The 27,867-nt window shown below is 38.0% G+C and overlaps 3 protein-coding genes across 6 annotated transcripts in view; 1 reads left to right on the top strand and 2 right to left on the bottom strand.

The window, feature by feature from the left end:
- The window catches only part of LOC129787507 (C2 domain-containing protein 5), a 970,947-nt gene that overhangs the window by 734,369 nt on the left and 208,711 nt on the right, over nt 1-27,867 (bottom strand). The gene's annotated exons all lie outside the window — the stretch shown is intronic.
- On the top strand, nt 437-10,396 carry LOC129787617 (motilin receptor). Of its 4 annotated transcripts, none has more exons than XM_055823351.1 (10): nt 437-1,238; nt 4,020-4,143; nt 5,233-5,408; nt 5,522-5,638; nt 8,522-8,835; nt 8,938-9,126; nt 9,224-9,380; nt 9,644-9,771; nt 9,834-10,031; nt 10,102-10,396. In XM_055823351.1, the coding sequence occupies exons 2-10, from the start codon at nt 4,031-4,033 to the stop codon at nt 10,267-10,269; spliced, it is 1,560 nt and encodes a 519-aa protein (XP_055679326.1). In that variant the 5' UTR covers nt 437-1,238; nt 4,020-4,030; the 3' UTR covers nt 10,270-10,396. The 4 variants fall into 4 exon arrangements, with proteins under 4 accessions (XP_055679326.1, XP_055679318.1, XP_055679342.1 ...); XM_055823343.1 differs by having other exon boundaries at nt 459-1,256; XM_055823367.1 differs by lacking the exon at nt 4,020-4,143 and having other exon boundaries at nt 459-1,256.
- LOC129787820 (pyruvate dehydrogenase E1 component subunit alpha, mitochondrial-like) lies at nt 10,263-13,928 on the bottom strand. Its single transcript, XM_055823625.1, has 5 exons — nt 13,767-13,928; nt 13,627-13,680; nt 12,549-12,738; nt 10,797-11,494; nt 10,263-10,634 (listed from the first exon to the last, which is right to left on the bottom strand). Exons 1-5 carry the CDS (start codon nt 13,818-13,820, stop codon nt 10,449-10,451), a joined length of 1,182 nt encoding a protein of 393 aa, XP_055679600.1. The 5' UTR covers nt 13,821-13,928; the 3' UTR covers nt 10,263-10,448.

Below are 27,867 nucleotides of genomic sequence, written 5' to 3'. Positions count from 1 at the left end.
TGGTGTTGAAGGCATCACGATATCTTCATTGCTTCATTGGGTGAAATGATGTATTGCTATGCGCGAGAAATGAATTTCCACAATTTTGCAAGAAAAAAAGAAAAACAATTAAGGAGTTGACTATCACAGTCCGTATATGTACTTCAGTGACCCCATCATGCAATATAATGACGGCGGGAGTCATTAGAATGCAATTACTTGCACATTGGCGCTATCTATATACATGGCGGCATGCTAATTAATCACTTGTCAGTGATCAATTTCACTCTGTGCGAAAGATTAGATATCGATTGGGCGCGGAATTGGAGTTTATTTAAATATTATGATCCGCCAAGACGGACAAACCTCCTCTTTATTGACTAACATGGTGGTTCTTGGCACGTGGCCAGCACATTATAATTATAAGATTGCCTGCCATTTCAGCTTTTGCTGCACAACTCGCGGAAAGTCTCGCGTGCTCCGTGGAAATTGGCGTCCACAGATCACAGTCAGACACGACGATCTCGCCACTGTCCGACGGACCTCTCGACTCACGAGCCGCACAGAATTTTTCTCAAAGCCACTTTCGCCAGCTTTTTCTTTCTTTCACACAAAAAAAATCCCACCGCCTCGGTGTTTTTCTGGTTTCTTCACACGCGGCAGTCCTATCCCCGTTGAACGATCCCACGGCATTAAGTTTATTTCGGGCTCAACTCGATGGCAGTCACGGTGCGTCCTCCGTGATTGGGCGCGCGCGATCAATCGCAATCTCTGCTCCGGAATCCAGCAGAGAAATGGACCATTTTTCATTTTTTTTTTAAATCCATCCTTTCACGAAGGAAAAATTTCTGCAAAAATCATTGAAAGTTCAAAGTGCATCGAGTGAAGGTTGTTGAAAATTAAAAAAAAAGTGCTTAAGGAAAGGAAAATTTTCTTTTCAATTTTTTCTTCTCTTCAAAGTGCAAAAAGGGGTGTCAGAAGGTGTGACAAAAAGTGATTAAGTGTGGTTGTATGCCAAATGATCGGAAGCAGAACCTTGAGCTTCGTAGTGAAGTTTACGGCTTCCTCATTGACTTGGACAGCAATAAGGCGCAAAGTATTCATTTTCTATTAGTATAGGATTTAATGTTTCGGAGGGAAATGTGTTTATAGTAATTTTATCGCAATGGAACAGAAATAACACAAGACACATCAGTTTGAAAAATTTACTCGCACCCAGTGTTGTGCTCTAGAGGCGGCATCAGCGATAATCAGCCTTGGTGTGTTCGGGTGTTTATGTAAGCCTCTAGATAGCATTAATAAGTCTTGAGCCAGAAAATGTATCAAATTCTCGCACTCAAATGGACTTTCAGGGAGGTGTGGGGAGTGGGCAAAGCTTCATATGCGGGTGGAAAGTTATGAGAAAAGTGATTTGTTAATTTTACGAAATTAATGGAGATGATTTCTCTTTTGTGCGTGCTTGAAGTTTGTCAATCATTTGTCAAATTTATGCGCTATACCTACTTAAGAAAGTTTGCGAGCTTTCTGTGATTTACATACATATATACATAGTTTGGTAGAGCTAATTAGATTATTAATTAATGTTTAAATGGTGGATTTTCAAATATTCCGTCAATTGTGATCTTTTTTATGAAATATAAATGAGACAATTTTTATTCTTTGTTAAATTTTATTATATGGATTTTATACAGGATGAAAAAAAGTTTTAAGTAAAATTTTTTATTCGATAAAAAAGCACTGGAAATTTCACATAAGGATAATAATATTGTGTTTTATAATAATTTTTCAGGGATTTTCAAGATCCTTCCAAGATAAGACCTAATCTTCATCTGAATAAATCTCTTTAAAGCTTAATTACAAAAACTATAGTTTTAATAAAATAGAGAGGAAAGAAAGAAAAATTTATTTATACAAGTTTTCCCACAATTTCCCATCTCTCCCACCTTTTGTAGATTTAACAAATTTTCCCAACAGTGCACAATCAATCAACATGAAGGGATAATTTTCCGAAACGATTGAGAAAATAAACTCAGTTTTCATAATCTCACCCAAATAATTCCCTTCTTGTTTTTCCTTCCATCATTTAATCGGTTTGATACTTAAAAAAATATTTTTCTTTTCTTCACAATACTTTGTACCGTCTCACATGCGGATTATTTGGCAAAAAAGGGGAGAAGGAGACAGTGTGGTGGATGTTTAGAGGTTGAGAATATTTTCTCTGTGTGGCATATCGTCAATATTGAAAAGTGTGTGCTGAATTTACGATGGGAACCAGCTGTTGAATGCATATTTCCACCGGATTTGTCGTCCAATCCCCCGGCCAAGAGTGTGACGCAATCAATCCTCGAACATTACAACAAAATAGCAAAATTATTTAATCAGAGAGAAGCAACATTTTGATTATATTCTCGTTCGGCATTACAGAGAGCACTTGACTCACATTTGGGGTGCTTCATTTGCCAAAATTTTCAGCACACCACGAATAGTGTTAAATCGACAAAAAATAGCCTCTATATAATTTTCATTCAGATTTTAATGATTGGCCATTAAAATCCAAAATGTGTGGGACCGCTTCTCAGTTATTTCCATGGAAAAGCACTGCAAAAACATTCGCCCCTCGTTATTGACTATGTGTGGCGCTATAATATATTATTGGATGATAAATATGATCGCATCATAAAATAGAATAAATCCAAACAATTTTGAAATGTTGAGAATTTTTATTGATTGAGTTATAAAATTTTGTATCATTTGGCCATCTCCCAGAGCATATCAAGTGAGATTATTGCGGAGCTTTTTTTAGCGTACTATAATATCCAAATATAATGTATTTATTTGTATTGCCTCATACTGAGAAATAGATTGGAATATAATTTAGAGCACAATTAAATGAAATTATTCGCTAATTAAATTCACACTTCTTCACGATGAATTGCATTTTAGTGCGCGTGGCTGCTCTAAGAAAGATTTTGGCATTGAGAGTCAGTGTACAAATTGTACTAAATGCCATGTTCATCAATCAACATGATTTAGAAGGGACTAATATTGGAATTTTTTTATGTAATTCCACTTTTTGTGGGTTGAGAAATGCATTTTCTATTTAATTTTTGAGCATAGAAAACTTCTTTCTTCTCGCTTACTGACTTATATTTAGGATCTGTAAAGATGTGTAGTTAAACAAATTTTCTCTTTAAACCATAAATCCCCCATCATCCCCTAATGCTGTAATAAAATTTCACCGAGTGTCAAAGAGTTACATATGTGGGGGTGCTGGCCTCACTTAAAAACTATCTATATCTCCGGCAACCACATGGGGATCCTCGGGTGTAGTTCAGGGCACCACAGAATGGATCTCACATTACCACCCCCCAAGCTTTAGGGGTTGCTGAAAAGTTGGCATCTCCATTCTGTGTGTGATGAGTACCACGAAAAAGAGTGGGAAAGGAAACGAGAGTTCGCCTCAAAAAGTTGTGTAAGCCCTTTTCCGCGATGGCTCACCATTGAGGGGGCATATGTATATAGTTGGTGTATGTGAATTTGGTATATCAACCACAGTATATGGACTTTAAATACTCCATAGGACATTCACAAGTATTGTACGTACATGTCACCACCATATGTTGGCTGTATGCTACATACATATATGACAAAAGGGATGGGCATATGGGAGCATAAAAGCTGTGAGTTTTGTGCTTAAGAGCGACAATGGGGGAGGTGGAAAACAATAATAAAGCACACGGCGCGGAAGGGCAAAAAAAAAGCTCCTGAAAAACCTCCGACGTATCCGGACAATGGTTGAGTACCTAACAAGTGGGGCGGGGTAGCAGCTATTAAAAATTGTAGTACCCGGATTTTCGACATGTGTGCAGCACAGTGAGGTGGAAACCTCTTAGCAAAAAAAAACTACGTGGCTCCCCACACGTTCAGCTGGCAGAAGGAGCTTTTTTTGTACTCTCAACGTGGAGTGTTTACGAGGAATTGATAGAATGTCACTGTATATTTACCCTGGAAGGTGGTTGAAGAAATCTTTTCAATTTCAGCCAAACCAACCATGGAAGATGACACCCTCAAGTCGCTGAGGTACTGCTTCCAACGCATTCTAGTGCCATGTGTCGTTATCATTGGAGTTCTCGGCAATTTCGTCACTGTTATCGTTCTCACTAGGTAACTTACACTATATACATACTTATTTATGTTTTATGTTTTATGTTTGCTAGATTAGGTGTAGTGGAAGTTTCTTGAAAATTACGATAGTTTTGCGCTTTAACTTCTTTAATTTTTAAGAATTTTCTTTGATGGCTTTGAGGGCATAAAAATAGCATAAAAAGCTCTTTTTCACAAGGAGTTCCAACTAAAATTTTCAAAAGAAAAATAACCTTTACAAATTCTTTTAAATAACAATATTAAAAAACTTGAAATAAAGCAAATAAAATCGAATACAGAAGGTTAATTTTCCTGAGAGCATTTAGTAGCTAAAATGACTCTGAACTTTCTCATTAAAAGCTTCAATTTTCAGTAAAAGTTCAAAGTCTTTAAAATGCTTCTGACTGTGTGTATTCATTATGAAATTTGAGAAGAGAATTCCCGGAAACCCAAAGACTTTGGAAAATTCAAGGAAAATTCAAAAGATTTTGCAATGTATAAATTTTCATTGAGGTACTTCATGTTAGTTTGAGATGGAGGGAGAAATAAAATCGCAAAACAAACCCCCAAAAAACCTTTTGGTTTGGGAATTAAATTATTTTTTGTTAATAATAATTTCCTTTTTGGTGTGCAGCTGCAAGTATGTGAAGAGAATGCGCTACACCAAAGTAATTTTCTTGTTTATGAAATTTAATTTAGAAGATTACCAACTCGAGGATGGTTTGCGGAAATATTCCACACAGTGGAACATACCTGTGAGCATTATTTCGGTGTATAAAAGCATTCTATGGGGTGGAAGTTTCTTGCACAAGAGAAGATTCATCAAATAGGATGACGTCTTCTTGCAAGAAACTCCCCCCCCCCCCAAACCCCCAAAAGCTCACACATTCCTCATTGCCAGTGTTGGGGGTTGGGGGTGGGGAAAACACAGAATGGGGATTGAGGAAGTTTCCTCGGTATGTCTGTGTGGTTATAAACTTAATCCCAAAGATTCCGAGACCGCTGTGTCCACCCACATCATTGGCAGATTGTTTGCCTCAATGTTGGATTGTCTTTGATGGTATAAATTGGAAACAATAAAAATAAATTGTATATGGTTTTCGTGTGCAGGAGGCGAATGAGATGCTCAACAAATGTTTACTTAACTGCACTAGCGTTGGCCGATATGGTCTTCCTCCTGTTCAACTTCATCCTCTCGCTGCAGCACTACCCCAACATCCATCGGGCAAAATACGAGCTCTACTGGAGGACGTATGGGCTGTCGCATTGGTTCTGCGATGCATCGTGTAAGTATAACAATGCACACCATGTGATATTATATTGGAAAACTTTTCTCTTACCATGACTGGAATTGTTGAAAAAAAAATAAAACCTCAAACCACCCACTGTCCCATTGCAGCGTATTCATCCATTTATTTGACCGTCAGCTTCACCATTGAGCGCTACATTGCTGTTTGTCATCCAATTCGGGGTCAAATTCTGTGTACGGAGTCACGGGCCAAGCGGGTCATCGCCGGTAATTCGCTTTATTTGCCGCCGATAGTAAGCACTGAAAGCCCTATTAGTAGCCAAAACCCCTAAGTCACAGCATTAATTCACAAAGCCAATCCATTTCCACCCCCTCCCACTCCTGCCACCCCCATCGCCCGCCCAACCCCTCAATGGGCGTTCATCCCCTGGCACACATCATTTATCATTAATGAAATTGTTTGTGCATGATTTCAATTGCGTTGATCTTGCTAAATTAATCCATTCGTCTCTTCTCCCTTGCAATCATTATATCCTAAAATGGAATTACTAATCTAAACACTTCAATCTCATGTGATTTCTACTCACTTTAAATTGCACATGTAGCCCCCCTACGTAGTATATACGGCTAATCCATTCACCTTTGCTGATTTGCTTAAATAAATATGTCTATTATGTATTACCTTTGCATACATAACGCATAATATATTACATATCTCTCTATTATAGTTATATATAATTTTGGATATCATGATAGAGTGATAGCAAGAGCTTTACTCACTTTCAACCCCCTCTAGCGTGTAGAATCTCTCTATGTATGCGTTGGGGAACATCCCCATGGCAATTATGAGAGAATAGATTTATAGCCACTATCACTCATTGCACTAAACGTGCACTGGTAAGACCTCTCTGAGGGGGTTTATAGGTTGAATTTTACGATGGCACCAATTGGTAGGATATGCTTCAATAGGAGGTAAATTTTACTGCTAATAATGTGAAACTATCGTACTCTCGAAATTCTCTCCATAACTCCCAAAAATCTCTCAATCAATGGCTGTCTTGCTTGAGAAAGTTCAATTGACCTCACCATTGTTGCCAAGTAGTTGAACATAATGCAGAGAAAGCTATATATTTATTCCTTAACGAGGTAAATTGTCGCTTCGCTCCAATTTTCCTCGCCCCGCTTCGCGGGGGGTTTTGCGCTTCGCGCAAATTTTAGAGAGAAAAAAATTGTGATAATTTATACGTAGATTGGGGTTACTCATCAACCCCAAAAAAATTGCAAAGAGAAGAAATCATTTTCATACAACATTTCGGGCGACAAATTCAAAAATTCGCGAAAAATGCATGAGAGTTATATGAGGGCTACCTGAAGGGGGGCTTTGGGGGGAAAATGAATACGGCCACTCGAAAGCGCCTGATATAAGGGGCCTCTGTACCAAATTTCATCACGATCGGTCAAACGGTGTAGATTTGTATAGCTGTACAGACACGAAGATTACCAACAAACAGACCTTTCTTTATTATATAGATAGATGGAGAGCACTCATCGAACACAAAAGGAAAAATTTTGCAAAGAGAAGAAATCATTTTCATACAACATTTCGGGCGCCAAATTCAAAAATTCGCGAAAAATGCATGAGAGTTATATGGGGGCTACCTGAAGGGGGGCTTTGGGGGGAAAATGGATACGGCCACTCGAAAGCGCCTGATATAAGGGGCCTCTGTACCAAATTTCATCACGATCGGTTAAACGGTGTAGATTTGTATAGCTGTACAGACACGAAGATTACCAACAAACAGACCTTTCTTTATTATATAGATGGAGAGCACTCATCGAACACAAAAGGAAAAATTTTGCAAAGAGAAGAAATCATTTTCATACAACATTTCGGGCGCCAAATTCAAAAATTCGCGAAAAATGCATGAGAGTTATATGGGGGCTACCTGAAGGGGGGCTTTGGGGGGAAAATGGATACGGCCACTCGAAAGCGCCTGATATAAGGGGCCTCTGTACCAAATTTCATCACGATCGGTTAAACGGTGTAGATTTGTATAGCTGTACAGACACGAAGATTACCAACAAACAGACCTTTCTTTATTATATAGATAGATGGAGAGCACTCATCGAACACAAAAGGAAAAATTTTGCAAAGAGAAGAAATCATTTTCATACAACATTTCGGGCGCCAAATTCAAAAATTCGCGAAAAATGCATGAGAGTTATATGGGGGCTACCTGAAGGGGGGCTTTGGGGGGAAAATGGATACGGCCACTCGAAAGCGCCTGATATAAGGGGCCTCTGTACCAAATTTCATCACGATCGGTTAAACGGTGTAGATTTGTATAGCTGTACAGACACGAAGATTACCAACAAACAGACCTTTCTTTATTATATAGATAATGTCTTTGAAATTAGGAATGTATTGTTTGTACGGTAATGAATCCTCAGAAGAAGTTTTGCCGGAAATTGGAATAAAAACCTATTCAGCAAATAAAAAAAATAATAATTTTGCATAATTTATGAAAATTAATTGGAATTTTTAAAACTAAATAGGTAGAATTTAAATTTTATTGTCATGTTTTATTTATTAATGGGACTATATTGAAAAATATTTGATTTATTTTGTGGGAACATAATTGCTCAATTATAATTACTCCTTAATTAAACTTTCCATTAATTTCATAATTAAAACAAAAAAGCTTTTATGCATTAATTTTAGATATATATGTAGGTCGATACGATGTGTGTGTATATATTAGGTCGTTGTTTGGAATATTTAAAAATATTTCTAATACAAAATTAAGGACATTAAGGACTTATGTATGTATTTATTTCAACCCTCAACAGTACCGTGACTAATTCTAATTTCCAATATAATTTAATTCCATTGAATTTTCCCTTTAATTTCTGAAAATTTAATGATTTCTTCAAAATTATGCAAAGGATGTAAATGCTATGTGTTGTGAATAAGCTCATATCCTTTCAAGATGATTTAGGATAAAGCAAATATCCTCTTAAAGGAACCTTTAAATACTAATCCAATTAAGCTCAAAGGCTTTCACTTAAGTTATTAACAGACAATCCACCCAAAATCACCAAAGTATGTATAAGATTTAATTTCCTTTCTTGCATTTGGGGAATGTAAAGTTGTGGTGGTGCTTTGCTTCCTCCTAACTGGAACAACATCCTTTGAATATCAGCTGGCCACAACGGAGAGGCGCGTCAATGGCATTTCGAAGGAGTTATGCCTCCCCCCTGAGGGCAACACCACATCAGATGCCACGCCACAGAGTGAGGAAGTGGAAGTCACCACAATGCGATTGCTATCGTCCCTGGATGCAATGTATGGGGATGCCGTGGCGACAATCGATAATCTGGATTATGAGCTCAATGCCGGGAATGAGACGGAGGAAATTGCTGTGGAGACCAACAGCACTTCAAAAGACGATATTTGTGTTGTGGTGAGTTAAGACTCAGTTGGGCATTGGGCCACGTAATGTGTGGAAAATCTTCTACCACATGTATGTGTGGAAAATCTTCTACAAATTGCATTATTCACATAGGAAATCTACTTCAGAGCCATTCCATCGGAACTAGGGAAGAATACCACGTACCGGACCATTTTCTACATCATGACATCCGTACTCTTCACCTTCTTACCACTCATCCTCCTTGCCACGTTCAATTGCTTCCTCATTGCGGCCGTTCATCGGTCACACAAGAATCGCCACAAAATGACAAATACCCGCCAGGTAGGAAGGTGTAGCACCTTTTGCTCCACTATTGATCCACGAGGGTGGATTATTTGGCACATTAATAGATTTTTCTTCTTTTTTTTTCATCCCACAGGGAGATACTTCCACAAGTCAAGAGAATAAAGTGACGGTGACTCTTATTGCGGTTGTACTTCTCTTCCTTGTCTGCCAAACACCAACGGCTATTTTCCTCATTTACACATCCTGGGCACCAGAGAATAACGATCCACGCTCAGTTAATTTTATTTTGGGTAAGATGTTTATTTTTTTCACAGAATTTTACCTTGAAAGATAGAAAGAACTAGGAGAAAATTTCCCGAAAGAGTGTCTTAAAAGCAGCTGAAGAAATAATTTAGAATTCTTCTGAATCTCTTTAAATAATAAGTTGAAGATAAAATTTTCATTAAGAAAATAATTTAATGCTAACTTTCCCTTTGAATCGTCTACTTAATTATTTTTCTTCCAAAATAAAAAGAAAAATCTTTAATAAAATATTTAAAAAAAAATCTTTCAGCAATGGGCAACATCCTAAATTTCCTCGTGACGATGAATGCAGCCTGCAATTTTTTGCTCTATTGCGCTTTTTCGGCCAAATATCGCGCAACAGTGGCACATCTTCTCAGCCGACGACCCAAAAGACAAGTAAACTATACAATGAGCTTTGGAAGCTTCGGGAGCTTTTGAATAGATAGTTTTATTTGTAGGGCACCATATCATCGCGATTTTCGCGCTATGCTACCCGGGGTACGGTGGATCAGAGCTTTCGACGAAAGAGCAGCCATGGTGGAGGCAATGGACCCCCTGCAGCCCGTAGCCGTGGTCCATCTATCTCCCTTGTTCCACGGCCATCAATAACCCCATCGGATGTTGATCTATTCAACATGCCACGGGCAGGACAACAGGTAAGCACCTTTTTTTCTTATAAAATAATTTAGATTTTGAACTAAAAGAGGCTTTTTTCCCGCCAATAAGGTTACAAGGAATTGCAGCAGTCGCAGCACAGCTTCAAGACGACGCCACGTCCTCCTGCCAGATGCAAACTCCAACCGACGTCCAAGCTTAACAAGGAGTCAATCTTTAATTCTGCCTGTTGTGCCAAGACACTCACCCGACTGTAAATCAAACCCCAACAATTTCTAAGTCTCCGGCACTCATGCTCTCTATTTAGACTCACCAAAATTGTAAACATCACTCTCCTCTGGCAAGCTTCCACTATGTACATAGAGGAGTTGTATTTGTATATGTTAACAAGAAAATTTAATTAACATGTTGGTGAGAAGAAATTTTCATGGGAGGGAACTGCGGCGTCCATGTCCCTTTTACAAGTTGACGGCTCTCTTGAGGGATGCATGGGGGAATTGCTGATTCACGTGGGTGCCGCGTACTTTGGGCTCAATGTTGGCCGAATAGATGTCTGTGGTGAGCTCCTTGAGTTCGATTTCGGTGTCGGATTTTGAAAGGGCGGTGGCAGCATCAACCTCCTTCTTGATTTCGGCGTCGAATTTCTGCAAAAGACATCGACAAGGAGGGTTGGAAATGTCTTACAAATTGACATGGAAACATCTTGCTGATGCAGACGTGGGTGGATTTGCTTAAAATATCATCCTAATTGGTTCAATTTAAGCTCCCTATCAGGGGAGTTTGGCGTGGCATCTCTATATACTTACTTTTATCTCATCTGCCGACACTAATCCTGACTCGGTGATTTTATTCTTGAACAGCATAATTGGATCTTTTGTCTGTCGCACCTCCTGAACCTCATCCCTTGTGCGATAGCTCGTTCCCGGATCGGACATTGAATGTCCGGAGTAGCGGTATGTGAAGACTTCCATCACTAGTGGTCCCGTCTTTGTGGCATAATCAATTGCAAACTGCGTAGCCTCTCTTACAGCAAGAACATCCATCCCATCAACCCAGATCCCAGGAAGGGCATCACCACGTGTGTAGTATGCGGTGTTTGAGGAAGATCTCTCAGCACTTGTTCCCATGCCGTAGCCATTGTTCTCGCAGACAAAAATACACGGGACTTTCCACAGGTGGCTCATGTTGTAGGCCTCAAAAACTTGACCCTGATTGGAAGCTCCGTCGCCGTAGAGGGCAAAGCACACACCACCATTTCCTTTGTACTTATTGGCCAGAGCTACGCCAGCTCCGAGGGGAATTTGTGCTCCTACAATCCCATTGCCACCGTAGAAGTTCTTGCTGTACATGTGCATTGAGCCACCCTTGCCACGGGCACATCCTGTCTTGCGTCCTGTTAGTTCGCACAGGACTCCAGCTATGGAGACACCCATCAAATACGTCCAGCCGTGGACGCGATAGGCAGAGATTATGCAATCGGCTGGCCTCATTGCGGAACGCATTCCTGGGTAAATAGAAATATAAAAAAGAATCTTAAAATTAGGAAAAAAATATTTTTAAATTTTAGAAATTATTATAATTTTCTTGGAACATTATTTCAAAATTTTAGAGCTTAAAAAAAGGTTTTAAATTTAATTTAAATATAAAAATCTCATAAAAAATAGAAGAAACATAGAATTTCTTTAAAAATAATAAAAGAGAAATACCTACTTTATAAAATAGATACTTTTTCTGTAATTAAATTACAACTCTTGGTAATATTTTGCCTTAGTTTTGTAACTTTTCCTGCTCTTCATTGAACTCCCAATAAAGTTATTGAATCTTTGATTGAAAGAGAACTAATTGAAACTTTGACTGAGAAAATATATTTCTATTCAAAGTTTAAATTAATTTCAAGAACAGGCCAAGGCATACAGGAAACAAATTCTTGTGCAAGAATACAATTTCTATAGGCTGAAAATCATGGAGAAATTAGCATTAATCTCTTTGACACTTTTATTTTGTACAATTTGTAGTGCAACTAATCATTTTTCGAAAGAACAAAAGTCTTTTTTTTATATACGTTTTACATGGAAAATTTTCTGCATAATTCATGATTTTCCGGCACAAATCACCCGTTATTGTATCCCTGTGGGTGGATGGAAAGAAGGTTGGTTGTGGGAAAAAAATGTTCACTTCGTGCAAAAGGTAAATCTGGGATGGAAAATCTTCATCACGTAGCAAAGTGGAGGTACCTGGTCACATACATATGCCACCACCCGGCGTCTCCACTTTTGGTGTGCCCGAGGAGAATTTTTCACAAGGACTTGGCCTCCATGAAAATTTCAAATTCAATTCTATTTCGGAGTTTCGTCGTGAGAAAAATTCATCATGTGCATGCGAGATGGTGGAATTTTAAGTGGACTACATTATGCAGAATGCAAGACGATGAGACATAAATTTTCAATATGCGCCGTGAATGTGTTTTGCCAACCTCCCGTATGTGCTATTCTTTTCCACCCACCCCCCTCAGCAAGGCATCATTGCTTGCGAACGTTTTAAAGGGAAAGAGGACTCACCAACAGCACAAGCTTCCTGTCCTGAGTACAAATGACAGAAGCCACGGACAATTTTCTCCTTGTAGAGATTCCCAGCCGCCGTCTCGATGCGCCTTATCGTTTGCATATTCTTGTACATTTTTATGGCATCGTCGCGAGTCACAGTTGCTTCCTCCTTGGGACCACTTTGGAACTTGTGAAGACGATATGGCTGCCAACGAAACGAAAGAGTGTGGTGGAGAGTTACACAAAATCGCACATTCCACCCCACAAAAAAAAATCATTCCCCTTCCTGTGGGATTTTCTATATATCCCATTTTCCACGCACAGACAGTTTCGGGCAAAAATTTTTCCTCTGTGACAGGAATTTTATATGGATGGCGCAAAATGTTTATTTGCCAATAAACAACCCCCTTCATCCACTTTCTCGCACCACACAGTGAATGATTTTCAGCGGGGTGGATGGGAGTGAAAGAGCTCATGATAAACCCTGATGATCAAATATTTTGCATACCAAATAATAAATATTCCATAAAACATTTTGCCTATTTGAATGGCAATAGCTAAACAAAAGGAATAATTAGAAAATAGTTTGACAAGCAATTATTAAAATATCAGTGCTAATTTGTCTGTAAATTGTTTATAAAATGATTATATGTATGTACTATACATATTGAAGGAATAATTTTGATGCTCTCTCTATTTAAATAATTTCTGAATTTCTGAATTATGTTTTGCCAACATAGAATTAACAACATTTTCAAAGTTTTTATCTTTCATTTTAAAAAGCTTTTAAAAATATATTTAAAAAGCTTTTCAAGTGACTTTTCAATCCGTTTGGTAAATAAAAATTCTTCAAGTCATCGGGGGGCAATAATCGGTCTGACTGAGATTGTTCGCATCATCTATGATTGATGACCATTTCCTCAAAGACCAATCATCTCACAGACAACCCATATTCTGACCACATTACATCGAATTTTTCCCACCAAATGAAAATCTTCAAAGTTGAATGTTTTGCAATAGACGCCAAAGCGGAATGTCACGATCAGATGATCACGCAAGAAACAACCCGAATTCGTGTTTGATACACACTCACCATAATCTTGAATGTCGCTTCTGTTGCATAATGTCTCGATATCTTGGGAGCTACCTAAAGAGAGAGAAAAAAAGATTTTTCAATGAAGAATTTCAGGCGATTTTGCAACACAAAACAACCCCCCATCCAGATATCTTTACATTGTTAGCACTTCTGCAGAATGCAGGTAAGTCTGTAACGATACTCCTCAGCATATTTATTTTCTTTTTTACTCGCGCACGTGAAAATCGAACTGACGGGGCACAATTAACAATTCACACTGCAATGATTTTCGCGAATTTTCACGACTTGCCACCATGCGAAAGAGATGGCAAACAACCGTGCCAAGATAGAATGTTTTCCAATGCATTTTCACTGTGTGCGAATTTACAGCAGCGCATAGATGCTGTGAGAAATTTTAATTTGGCCAATATAAAGTGGTGAGGTACATTGCGAGAAGCCCAATACGCGTCTGGTTATGTCTTTTTATAGATCACAGAGAGAAAGAGAGACAGATAAGCAAGAGATTCTTAGAGAGAGAAAAATGTTCTTGAGGGGCTATTCATAAGAGAAAGTCAATCATAACGCGTCCAGTTATAAGAGTTGGTGTCCCACAACGTGTAAAAGTTTGTTTATGCGTTGTAATGCGATTTGTGAGCAGAATTAGTAGGCAAAGTTGATTTTTTTTCGTGAAATTCAGTAATTTGATGCAAAAAAATTGTCATATCTCTGGTTCTATAACACCTACAGTAACTTCTTGACTAGTTATGGAAAGGTCTTAAAATAAGCTAGAATATGGGATAAATTTTGATACATTTCAAGGTCACCTCTAGAACACAAAATGGCGGCTTTTTGTTTTACTAAAACAGTTTTTCGCATTTTTCGTCCTCAAGAAATGGTTCTAGATGTTTCTAGTGTTCTAGAAAGTTATAGAGAAATGCAAAACCTTTAATTTGATACCAAGTTGAGCGAAATCGGACAAGCGGTTCAAGAGATATGGCTCTTAGAACTTTTCAAATTCAAGAATTTTTCAAATGGGTATATCTTCTAAACGGCGACATAGATTTTCTTCATTTTTGGACTGGTGAAAGATATTGAGTCAGGCTACAACATATCAAAATTTAAAAGAAATCGATAATGGGGATTCGGAGATATTGCCCCTTAAAGTTAGGCAATTTTTGTTTTTGATTTTCGCGCCTCTTGCGGATGTTTTTGAAACTTGAAATGTTCTAGACAGTTGTAGGGCTTCGCAATACCTTTCATTTGATACCAAGATGGTCAAAATCGGTCAAGCCGTTCTCGAGATATATCGAAAAAACACTTTTTGCTTTAGGCCGCCATATTTGCTAAACCGCTTGACCGATTTTCAAGTATGAATTATTGATGAAAATGCCTCACTGAGCTCTACAACATACTAAAATTTCAGACCTCTAGCTGTAAGGGAAGTGGTTGACAGTAGTTCAGAATGGCGGACGGCGGCCATCTTGGATTTTAAAAATGCGAAAAAATGAAATTTTACACCCACATTTCTATATAAAACTTCAAACCGGAAGTCTCTATCTGTTACCGTTCTCTAGCTATAAGGCAAAATATATCGCACCGGCCGGCAGGCCGGCAGGACGGCAGGCCGGCCGGATCAAAAATTTTCCACCACCATTTTTGGAACGTGGGTTGTCTGAAACGTGCTCATACCAAGTTTGAGCCCGATCTGAGGTGGTCGGTTTTTCCGACGATTACAATACTTGGTGTTGGCCACGAAGTGGAACACCAACTAATTATAATTTATTTATTTTCTTTTGTCGCAAAATAAATTGAAAGTCTTACAAAAAATTCCTGGCTTTAAATTTAATTGAATTTCCCAGAAGTTTTCACAGAAGTGTTGTGGTATAAAAGCTCTCTTGAAAAAATATTTGCATAATTATGTGTATTGAATATTTATAAACAAAAACAGAATTACAATGTAATTTATGATAAATTAAATGCATTGTAAATGACTATAAGTATTGAATTAATACCCTTTTATGGTTATTAATGGGGTATTCTGCTTCAATGATGAAAAGCTTCTAACTTTATATATAAAATATGTATATTTTTATGCATTATCATTCTCACTGAATTATTTGCATTCATTTATTTTGCACCCATTCAACGGAAAACCATCCCAAAATGATTTATTATTGGGAATTATTTAAACCAATTAAAGGGCTTTTCATTGATTTTTTTAAACACTTTTTTTTGCTTTTTATGTAAGAGCTTTTTTGTAGTTTTGTGCAGAACGAACAATTTGAGGAAGTTTAATTTATGTAGCGCAGAGAAGGGACATTTTTCAATCCAGATGGGGGTTGTTAAAGGGATGTCTACAGGGTCGTCTTTTTTTAGAATTTTCCCATTGAGCATCAGTCGAGTGCCTTTTCGTGTTTGATTCCACAAAATGTGATCAATTTCCTGGCACAGATAGCGTGATACGAATGGAGAGACCGGAAATTAGCCATAAGAACTCCTCACAGTCGGATGTGAAGGACTTTCTTCAACTCGAAACGAGTGACGATTCATCAATGCAGTGGGGGTCTACTGTCGGATTTCTTTCTAAAGAGCAAAGTGCGGGACGGGGAGGGGTTGAAAAAAGGCAGAGAAAGAGGTTATTGCATTGTGTGAAAAATTGCCTGAATCCAGGAAAAATTTAATAATCGTCCAAATTAATCATTACTGCATCTCTGGCAAAGATTATCCTTTGCAAAGGAATTTAATTCTCTATAATTATATAATGATTTATCAGACAACTCCTATAGTTTTCCTTAATGCTAAAGAGTTGCAAAGATGTTGAGATTTTTTATTCAATAAAATTTACATTTAAATTAATCAGAAATATTCTTAAAAAAAATTCTTTAGAAAACACAGTCTCTTTCAATTTTAATAAAATCATTTTAATTTATTCTATCGATCGATAGAATAGAGAGCTTCTACTGTACAAAAAAATATATTTTAAATTTGAAATGTCGTTATATTCCTCCAACTGCATGAAATTGTTCAAAAGTTGTGCGCATACCAATCAATTTCCCTAACATTTCCCCTGTTCAATGGTTTGTGAAAATTAAAATAAAGCACAACTGTTTATGCCAGCTATGGGAAATTTCTTAAAATAAATTCTCCCATAACTGCAAGTTCCAGAATCGCTTATTGCTTTGCTGCGATAGTAAATACAGCGTCCTAAGGAGGAAATTGCAACGACTTTCGTTGCAACTGATGTTCTATTTTCCGAGATGGATTGCATGCATGGATGTGAAGCATAGAGCCATGTTGTATGTATATTAAAGCTTAAATTTATGGAAATTGCCATATCAGACTCCAAATTTTTTCTTTCCTCTATCAATGCTTCTCCTTTTGAAGGGTAGCTAGGCAAGGGCTGCTGCGGGAGCGGGGGTGGTAGGGATACCGTGAGGATTTCTCGCTGAAAATGCAAACATACCCGGCTCGTAAATCTCCTGGGAGCACATAAAGTGAATTTTGCGAATCGATTCATTGCTCTCAAAAATTTTTCCTCGCGATATAATCCACACTCGGAGATGGAACGTCTCCCGCATCGACTTTTCACACCATTGAGATCCAATTATAGGGGATGTAAAGGAGAGCTCACAAGATACTCTGCGGTAAATCATGTCAATAGGTATTCGTAGGGCGAAGAGTATACCCAAATATTTCACAGTGTTAGACGGCAAAAGATTAGTGTTTATTGCAACTTTAGTACTTTCTGTAAAACATTAATAAATTCCGCATGTTGTACATATAATTTTAATTAAAGCTCGCACTGGAGCTTCGAAAGAGACTCTCATTTTGGGGGAAAGGAAGTTGGATATTAATTGAGCAAAAGCTCAATTTGGGATGGGTGAAGAAGAGGGGGTAGTTGTATTTGCCACAGGAACTTCATGTGCGGAACTTTATGATGCCATCGAAGGGCGTAGGTGGTTTTGGTGGCAGAAATTGAGCCCGACAGGTGTCAAAGTGATTGACCACATTTTGAAGGTATTACAGCCTCTCGCAATTTCCAATGCAATCAAATTCCACTTGAACCTAAAAGGGAATTAATTAGTGATAATAACACTAAAACCATAATCTTGTATTTCATATGTATATATGTAGTAAGACGAGAAGACGTACTATTAACTCATATAACCATTTAAACGTTTAATGGGGCGAAGGAACACTTGATAATATTTTTCGGGAGTCTTGCCATTTCTTATATATTTTAGAAAAAAGTTTATTCATTTTAATGTTTTCTTGATACAAAAAATATTTAATTATTCAATTTTTAAATACTTTTTGGTATTTCTTTAATGCTTTTTATCTCTTCAAATTTTTCTCCACATAATTAGAGCATTAAAACGAATAAATTTCTTTTTCAAAGCTAAATTCACACAATGAAAAAAAAATCGCAAAAAGCTCCATACAGTGAGCTTATTTCTCTAATCATTCTTTGCAATTCAATTAATTGATCTATATGGTGTGACCCAATGAAACCAAAAGCAATAGCCTTTCGAGATGTGTTGTGTGTGTTTGTTCCAATTTGTAGAACAACCTCATGCTTAATTGCAGAAATGAGTGAACAATTACTCATCTGTTGTTGATATTAAATCGATACCAGGGATCCGATTAGGGGGTGGCAGCCTCTGAGGCGTCGTGCCCGAATGTCTTTTGAACTTCTATATTCACCCACAGCTACATTTGTGGATGCTGGAAAGGCCTCGCGGGGGTCACAAGTGTAAAGAGAGAGAGACAAATCGATAGTTTCACGTGCAAAATGCAAATGAAATGGCGTAACTGTTCGTATATTTTGGAGCTCTGTGGTGGAAATTCAGATGAAAATCAGAAGATTATACCAAGGATGAGGGAGAAAACTAAATTATTCTCATGTGTGAATCCACTTTTGGGGGGGAAGAGCAAGCAAAGGGGACATACATGAATAGACTTTATCCTCGAGGTTTATGTTCGATAATTTACAATTGTGCGATAGTCTTCAGGACCCGAGAAAGGACAACATCACCGACTTCTTCGAGCAGTTTTGGTTCATTGCCAAGAATTTCCTCATGTCGCAATGGGTTAAAATGGGAAACCATGAAAAAAAAAGGATCCTCAGGCTGGTGAAACAAGAAAGGTGGGATTGTGCAGATGATTCGGGTGTTTTTGTGCTGAAAATGCTCCAAGAGGAACACACCACTCTTTGCCTATTTGCATGATAATATTATTGCGCTGTGTACACACAAACCCCATGTTTTCACTGCAAAAGTGTTATTGCTGTTTTCAAGAAATATTTAACCAACGACTTTTCACAGTCACACGACGAAAAGATAATAGAAATGCTTGTGGCAAAGGCAAACACATTTTTAAATTGGAATTTATAAAAATTGCTCCACAAATGGGGCAATTTCATTCATGCGTGCGGGGCATTTGGAAATATTCTTATTGCAAAAAATTCATAAAATTAAGCTTTTATTGAATAAAAGAAAATCATTTCTATGAGATTTTTATTATATTTATTTTTATTTTCTTAAATCTATGCAAGGAGCTTTTTTGTATATCAACAAAGCTTTAACATAAAATGAGACTCTGGTAAATATTTAGCTTTGCTACTACACACTGCCTCTACAATATCTTTTTTCTCCATTAAAACACCTTCACAAAGGTAAATATTTCTGTTATTTTATCCCCTAAAGGTCCATCTCAATATTTTTATTATTTATAAAATCAGCAATCAATTATTTGTACCAAAAGACTTTGGTCTGTATAAATTAATACGATTTCTCCACACCGAAGGAGTGTCCATAAATCTCCCAGGGAGGCGTCAATTGGAGAGCTAAAAGGCCCCAGCACAAACAGACACACACACACACACCTCTAACAAACAGGACATTTCCTTGGCAATTAGGATTAATTTTCCATCCAAATACACTCACAATGTGTTGCCCTTGGACAAGGATGAGACCACTGAATTTTCTTCCAGGCAGTGTGTGTTTTCTTTTCCAACCCCTCACCCCTGTACACGCCACACAGGACACACAGTCTGCAATGTAATAAATGAACTGCGGCACATTTCTCCCCGCAAAATCCATTAGCCGTGTGTTGTCCCCACGAATTTGTAGGTGGGCTTGGTGAGATGGCCAAACTTGGGGTTGTTTTCACATATCCTCGTGGAAATCGCATCAATTCACCTCCGCCCAAAATGGCAGGGATTTATTTGTTCGTATTCTCTTAGGAGGAAGCCATCCCTCCCGCTACACTATGGTCTCCCCCCTTTTTGGAAGCTCATTGAGAGCTTTTCTATCCCACCACCCACACCTTCCACACAGCATAGCCATGGATAGATATCAAATTGATATTTTTTTCTTCGTTGTTACTGTAACACAACGCTCTACCGAAGATATCTCATCGAAGGATACACTGCGGTGGAGCTTTCCGTTTGGCCAAAGCGATGAGATTTATATTTTGCGGACGAATAAATCTGCCCATGGCGAGAGAAGACACAATTTTCCGGGAGTTTGCATTGGAGGGAAGCAATTAATTTTTCATGACAGTGCTTTTATTGAATTAATGCCCGGATTATATGGGATCATAATTTTCTCCCTCTGGGGGACTTGTCCATCACGCGAGCTCTATTTATCTCGAGTTATTTGCTCTCAACGCTCTTCCGCTTGTCCGTCTTTCCAAATTGGATTTTATTGGGACCGCTTTTTTTTGTTCCTCTCCGTAGCACACACCCTCCTGTAAGCCATGGCGATTTGTTTCACCAGAGTAGTGGAAATAATTGCTTCTCATGAGAAATCTTGCAGCGGAAAGCTCTTCTTTGGGTAATCAGATGAGGAAGAGATTACCTCACAGTAAAGCTCATCCATGGAAAATTTCAAGGAAGACAATTATTCAATTTTGTGATGAGTAAACATTTTTTCCCGATACTGTGAAAGGATTATTTTTTCCACGATTTCCCGGAGAAGGATTTTCTTGCCTCTTTTGCTTTCTTTTTTAATTCTTTTATTTTTAAACTCCTTGTCATTGGCATTTTAATCAAAATCTCTACTAAAATTATGTTTTTAAAAAAAATTCTGATCTTCATAGAAAGTTTCTAAAAGCTCATAAATATTTTTATACTAAGAAAAAATCATATTCATGCAGAAAATGTGAATCATTATCGTGAGTTTTTTTTTTCAAATTGAAATTACCAGTCGGTGGCATAAATAAAAATTTTCAAGAGTAGAAAGGAGAATGGGGTTGGAGTTAAAAATGCCGTGCGTGGCAAAATCAGCGCCAAAGAGTCGATTGGGTGAGCATAAAAATAAATTCAATTTCCCTAATCACATCAAATATTACGAAGAAGACAGGGTTTGCGGATGACGACCATGTCGGGGGAGAATGGCAATTCACCCATCACTTTTTGGGGGTTGGTGTGAGAAGAAAAATTGAGTGGAATCTTTGGCTCTTTTCCCCAATCGCAAGGATATCTTGTCGGAGAGAAGGCATCCAGAGACACTCAGCCAAGCATTTTGATATTCATTCCGGGTTCTCACACATTCAATGGACTGAATTTTCTCGGTGAGGCCCAAAGGGGGGTAAGTTTGGGGCAGGAGGTGGCTGCTGGCGGGATTTTCTTCCACACGGAGACGAGAGGAAAATTGACGAGAGACGATGTGGAGTATTTAACACCACCCAACTCTTACCCCATACCCATCAATGAATTTCAATCAACTTATTCCAATGAAATGACTCAAAATCCTCTGCACGTGACTCAAGTAGGAATTAGGAGATGCCTGAGCTTTGGGGCTCTTGGCGCGTACATGACGCCAGAAAGTGCCACAAGACACAATTTTATATTAACAGAGGAGGGAGGGGGATGAACGGTGGGTACTGTATATACACTGACTTGGTGTGGCAAAGTGATTCACACGGGCGCAACCATATCAGAAATTATTATGTAATATTCCCATGACTTTATTGGAAACTGAGTTGGGTAGCATTTAGTTTATGAAGCCTGGATTACCTACATCCAAAAAAAAAATTCCTTTGAAGCTTTAAAATAAATATTTCTATTTAATTGATTTATAATAAATTATTTTATGAAATTATTTGATTTGATTAACCTACTAATTAAGCGACGTACGTCACAAACAAAGGTACAGCCATTTGACAATGCGAATCTACAATTTCATAAAGCTCCAATCTGGACAAGGCTATAATGAAATGTTGCGTCAGTGTCCCCTTCAAGCAATTCTCAGAAAAACATGAAACTCTCAATATGGCAAAAAGCTCGGGCAAAAGCTCAGCGATACATTCTTCTTTTTCCCTTTGTGCGTGCATCAAAGGGGGAAGTTTTGCTGTTTGACTCGGGGGTCGTCAGGAGGGGGCGAACAAAAAAAAAAGAGAGAGATGAAATAAAGAAGAACGTGTGCAATAAATTCAGACAATTTTCTCTGTCTCTTGACTCTTTGTATAAGCATTTTTGGAGTTGTTCACCAACTAATTAATCCTCTTTGCTGTAGCAGCGAATATTTCTGTGTGAGTCACCTTTGCCGTCGCTCTGGTTGAGGCTCTGTCAACCTTTGGGGGTAAAGAAGGCCTTTAGGGGTTAGAAAAATTTTATTAATTGTTTCATAAATTCTCTAGGGGTTAATTTTTTAGTCTTTAGACTTTCAGCTTCTGGTTATTTTTTATTCATTTAGGGTTATGCTGAAATTCACATTTTTTTTTCGCAAACGAGGACTTCATAAAATCCTATTTGTAAATGAATATTGTGATGATAACATCATGTACTTCACATCGATTGAAAATTCTTCCATATCTCTCTATTTTTCGCGCTGAAGAGCGATTATGTTTCACAGCAGTGCTGAATTTTTCCTTCAAATGCATTTCCGCGTAAATTCTTTTCATATTCACGCTATAGAATTCCGTGGTATTACATATTTGCACCTAGTTTTCATCGCAATGCATGAACGTTTTCTGCATTGAGAGACGATTGAAAGAGGCATTCGATATGGTATCGTGATATTCACTTTTGATACTTCACCAAATACATCAAATATACGGTAAAGGGAGAATGTAGAAAATATACATATACATGTGCTTTCAATACAATAAAAGTCTTTCCGCTGAATAATGCAAGAATTCCAGTGCGACTAGGAGGATTCTGCGGCAGAATCTTGTTGGGTGGAGATTACAACATCCACCCCCGCGCACACATGTTTGAGGGCCTTGAGGAGTTGAGAGGCAATATCCTCGAGATTCTCGTAGCATATCCTTCACGTGGAGACGGATAGAATTGAAGAATGGTTGTCGTAGAAAAATCCACAGTGGCTTCGATGAACTCAGGCGTGCACACCCAAACACTTTGTTTAGGTACCAACAAACTATCCTCTCTACGGGAGATTTTCATGCTATAAGAATTTTTTCTCTTTGCAGAAATCGATTACTGAGGATTCATACGCATCATGCAAAAAATATCTTATCTCATGCAATTCTTGTTCTTTTATTTCCACAAGGATTTCATGCGAAAATCCAGCATGGAAGGATATGTGAAAAACCATTGGCTCTCATAGTTGAGTGCATAAATTTACGAGAGCGTCAACATGTTCAAAGAGGCTGTGATCCATCTTCCCACCAATCTCCTCTTTTGCAGCCTCCATTGCACAACTTGAATGACATTCATTCAATTGTAAAGTGATGACTATTTGGGTCATGCTCAACGTAACATGAATCGCCTTTTTCGAGCATTTCTCTCATGAGAAGATCTTTCATTGCTTCTCCATTTAATCGTCTTATACCCCATCCACATCCCTTAAGACTCCACCAACACATTCAGCGCTACTCAAGGAGCACATTTCAAGTGATAAGATTCAAGCAATTTTGTGTAATTCGGTCGTCTTATATAGTTTGAAAAGTTGTCGAAAATCATTGTCGCACATTGAACAAGAATGGTGAATTCACATCAAATTTCGCTCGAAAGTCAACTCAAATTGAGAGGAATGCAATTGTTGTTCTACACTTGGATGGCAGCCCTAAGGACAGCGTGAAAGGACGTTAAGGAGTTAGGCGTGGAGGGACAATTGTGGGAAGTAAATAGTAAAAAAAATCGTTACTTTCTGGGAATTTTCAAAATTTAATTTTAAAATATTCTTTTATTTAGAAAATGGTTATTGAAGTCATGAAACTTTCTGAAATTAATTCAGAAGCTTTTTTTATAGTAGAAGGCACAAACTTCTAAAAAAAATCTCTTAAATTATCCCATCAATGTGGTCTCTAAAACAGCTTTGTTCTCGAAAATAACTCTCAAACATCATACAAGAATCTCTCTTTTTGGCCGCGACACAAAATGTTCACGATGAAAGAATAATTTGAATGCAAAACTCTTCCCGCGGGAAATTGTATTTTTGATTCAGAAAAATAGGCCAATTGGAATAAATGTTGGGAGGAATTGAAATGGATTTTAGATTGATTTAGGCGAAGAACTCTCGTAATTGCTTCGCGTTCTCTCTCTGCAAAATGTGCATCAATCGAGGGGGAAAATTGCCACTACCCCCGCTAAGCTTAACAATAGACAATCTAAATGGGGAGAGGGTGGAAAAAAAGGTGAAGAGGATGAAATAACTATAGGAGCCAATTTGAATTTTCGACAATACACAGAGAGAGCCTCCCGTTCAGATTCAGCAGAAGCAAATTCGTATTCATGGGGGACAATCAGATGCAGGTTTAATGGGGACGATTGGGGAGGCACAAAAAAGGGTTTTCCCACTGAATAAAGCTATGTGTGTGTGGCTTTTTGTCTGGCGGGAAAATCTTTTGTGGGGAAAAATGTACTGAAGGGAACAGATTCTGCAACCACAGTAATTGCCAAACATTTCCATTGAAAATCACATATAATATTATATAGAAGCACCCAGGAAAAATCCTAAACTTTTATGGGCATAAAAATGGAAATTACTTTCCCACATGAAAATGGCATTTATATGTAGTTAGAGTGGTGAAGCTACAAAATAAAAAAGAATTATTTCATGATCTGGATTGGATTTTTTTTAGTTTTAGTTTCAACCAAAGTTAGAAATATTGTGAAGATTAAACCAAATGAAAATTTTATAGAAGTTTTGTAAATTTAAATTTAAAGAACATTTTTAAATTTTTTTTTTCAAATATTTATTAATACCTTGATCAATAAATAAGATTCACAAAACTCTCTCAATTCATTTTCTTAAGTGAGAAATAATTAGAATTTATTTTAGATCTTCACTCGCCTCTTCCACTCAATCGTTAAATAAAACTTGGCAAACCCAAATAGTTTGGTCTCTTCGTAACCCCAAAAGCCTGCCCAAAAGTCATTGTGAAATGTGAATTAAATGCATTTGAATTCTCTTCCTATTTATTACTATTCAAGACTTATTATAAAATGTTCCGTGTAGAAAATTCAAGGGAAAGGAGTTTTCCAGCCAAGAGCCAAGAATCCCCCTTCCTCGTACTTATTTCTCACTTCCATTCACCGCATTCTCAAAAATCCGCATCGTTGTTTGTTTACCGGGCGAAGGGAAAGTTTTTCCTTGATTTATAATAATCTCCATTGGACGGAAGTCCCTCAAAACGATTATCATAATTAAATCGCACCCTAACGTGAGCTCACTCTTAGCTTTTTCTCCGCCCTCGCGGAAGCTTCGCGCGGGACTTTTACCTGGGGTGTGACTACGAAAACTTTGAACAATGGAGCTTTGGCTTTCGTTTCAAACACACCGGCGAGAGAGTTGAAGAGTTAAGTGGCAAGTTTCATGGCATGGACAAACTTTCTGTGCCCGGCGACACAAAATAACACAAGTTTTTCATGATAAACTATGGTAAAAAGAGCAAAGGGAGAGAGATAGGCAGGGGCAGCATGCTATGAGGGTTTTTCTTTTGAGATGCTCCTCGGAGATAATTTATTTCGCCCTATCAGCCTGTAGAGACAGAGCGCCTGTGAAGATTTTTCCTATGGAAACCTCTTTGGTGTGCACAACGAAGGATGTTGCATTTATATATGGAAAGTTAGTGTGGAGATAAATTTAAGTGTGGCTCTCTCCCTGGACGAAGATTGTGTGGATGATTCTCCACTGAGAAGGAACTTTGCCACCCTGTGTGTTTGCCTAAATTACACTTTAATGGGTAAAACTTATTCAATTAGGAAGAAAAAAAAATTAATGAATTAATTAGGATCTTCAATGTTGCTGAAGGAACTTTGATATTTCAATTAAAGTGTTTTGTAGTTTTCTCCCGTCGAAGCATCCCTTAAGGCAGCACACAAATGATTTTTTCCCAGTAATCTCCCTTCGTAAGTAATTAATTTTTAATTAACTCCTACGGTGAAATAATCAGAAGAAAGCTCTTTTTTGCACTACTCGATTCCATTTTGAGATTTCTCTCACAAGATTCTTCTGCATTCTTGCTGTGTGCCATGGGGCAGAAAAAAAACTGGGACATTTAATAAATATACGAATGCTGGCGGACTCTTCATTGCATTCCTGGTGTCCCTGGTGGAAGTTTCTTTTCGTCTTGCTGGGAATTCTTACAAACGTCAACAAATAAAATACTTCAGTTGAGAAAATGCACCCCCCACTGCACTCTCACCCCCACTGATCTTCCACAATAAAATCCATCCACTCCTTTCCGGGACACTCAAAGCAATGTTCCATGACTTAGGGGTAGCTGTAAATTTTTACGATACTTGCACATAATCCTCAGAATCACGTATTTTAATGTCCATCCATAAGAATTTACCGCATAGAAGGAAAAAAAAACTTTTCTCCAACCTTGCACACACTCTCCCCCCACATTGTGAGCTTTAAAGCTCCTGGAAGCAACGGTGTTGAAATAAAAGCTCTTCAATTCGATTACATATCAATTGGTATTGAATTTCAGTTGTTGGGACGAAGAGAGTGTTGCTAATTTAACTGACCTATCCAACATAGCAGTTTCATCGATTCAGCGTGAGACAAGCACCGAAGAATATCCCTCTTAATAGCCATGTGAAATTTCATCTCCCACGGCGAAACCGTTTGAAGTGCCCAAAGAGAGATGGAAAGCACAATCAATTGGCAACATCCCCCGGAGGTATTTGAAGCCCTGAAAATTGCTTCTAGGGGGTATACTCTCGTAAACCGTAAAATCTATCTAACAACGTTTATTAATTTGGCTCTTCTAAACTCGGAAAATTCTCAAAATACGTACAGAAGGTCTATCGCACCAGGGCGAAGTATTCGCACAAAATCCACCCCCTGGTAGCGCTTCAATGGCGCGCACTCTGGGTGTTTCGGGGCCTTGTTTAATGAGCTCTTAACATACAGCGACTGCTCCATTCTGGCCAGGAGGCATCCGAGCACACCAAAACCCCGAGTGGAGAGGTTAGAGTGTTATCGTCACTAATCTTAATTTCATCATACACGCCACCACCCACCAATCCTGCAGTGCCACTTGAGGATGTGCGAGTCCTCAAATGGATGACGAACAATTGCACAGAGCAGTGGGGAAGTTTCTAAGGGGAGAAACTCAGGGGTTGCCAACTCCCAACTTTGGAGGAAAAAAGCAAAAAATAATTGAAAATAAATTATCGAGGGCTGCATTGTAAAAGCGGCTAAGTCGGTATGAGCTCCGAACCGACTTAGCCGGTTTTACAATGCAGCCTCTCGCTATGCTGAAAGAAATTTAAGAAAAACTTGTTAAAGATCTTAAAAGATCTCAACTTATTTATAACGGAAAAAAATCATATTCAGAGAAATCCTGCCAGTATTTTCTAATAATTTTTAGAAAATTACCCATTTAAAAAAATATATAGAAAAAATCTTTAAGATTTTGAGATAAGGGCCTAATTCAGCGACCAAGAAACCCTTGAAATATTTGAATTTTGTGCTGAAATTTCAAGATTTCAAGCAAATTTCAAGAGTTTCTTGGTCGCTGAATTAAGCCCAAAACTAAGAATAAATTAAAAGATTTCTTTCTTTTTTATCGTACGGTCGGAAAAATTTCTTTTTTGGCTTTGAATGCAAAAAATTGCAAAAAAAATCTATTCTCTCCTTAAGATTGATTATTCGGTTAAAAGATTGGATTTAGAATTTCTAACGAAAAACAAGAAATTTGGTTAATGATTACCCAACGAGAGAAATCGCTTGAAAATAGGGAAAATTTTCGTAAATCCGTCGGCTGGGATTTGTCGAGAATTGGTCAAAATCTCGACGCCTCGACGAAAATGGGGAATAAAAATCCCAATTTTTCTGC

Source organism: Lutzomyia longipalpis, chromosome 1 (genome assembly GCF_024334085.1).
Source record: "Lutzomyia longipalpis isolate SR_M1_2022 chromosome 1, ASM2433408v1".
NCBI classification, from domain to species: domain Eukaryota; kingdom Metazoa; phylum Arthropoda; class Insecta; order Diptera; family Psychodidae; genus Lutzomyia; species Lutzomyia longipalpis.
The sequence above is the reverse complement of the archived record's forward strand: the minus strand, read 5'-3'. Positions and strand labels throughout refer to the sequence as shown.

Coding starts and splice junctions, on each gene's coding strand:
- LOC129787617 (XM_055823351.1), top strand. CDS start 4,031: ATGGAAGATGACACCCTCAAGTCGCTGAGGTACTGCTTCCAACGCATT. Junction 4,144..5,232: donor ACTGTTATCGTTCTCACTAG/GTAACTTACACT, acceptor TTTCGTGTGCAG/GAGGCGAATGAGATGCTCAA. Junction 5,409..5,521: donor TTGGTTCTGCGATGCATCGT/GTAAGTATAACA, acceptor GTCCCATTGCAG/CGTATTCATCCATTTATTTG.
- LOC129787820 (XM_055823625.1), bottom strand. CDS start 13,820: ATGCTGAGGAGTATCGTTACAGACTTACCTGCATTCTGCAGAAGTGCT. Junction 13,681..13,766: donor TCTGCAGAAGTGCTAACAAT/GTAAAGATATCT, acceptor CTCTCTCTTTAG/GTAGCTCCCAAGATATCGAG. Junction 11,495..12,548: donor ACAGGAAGCTTGTGCTGTTG/GTGAGTCCTCTT, acceptor CTATTTACCCAG/GAATGCGTTCCGCAATGAGG.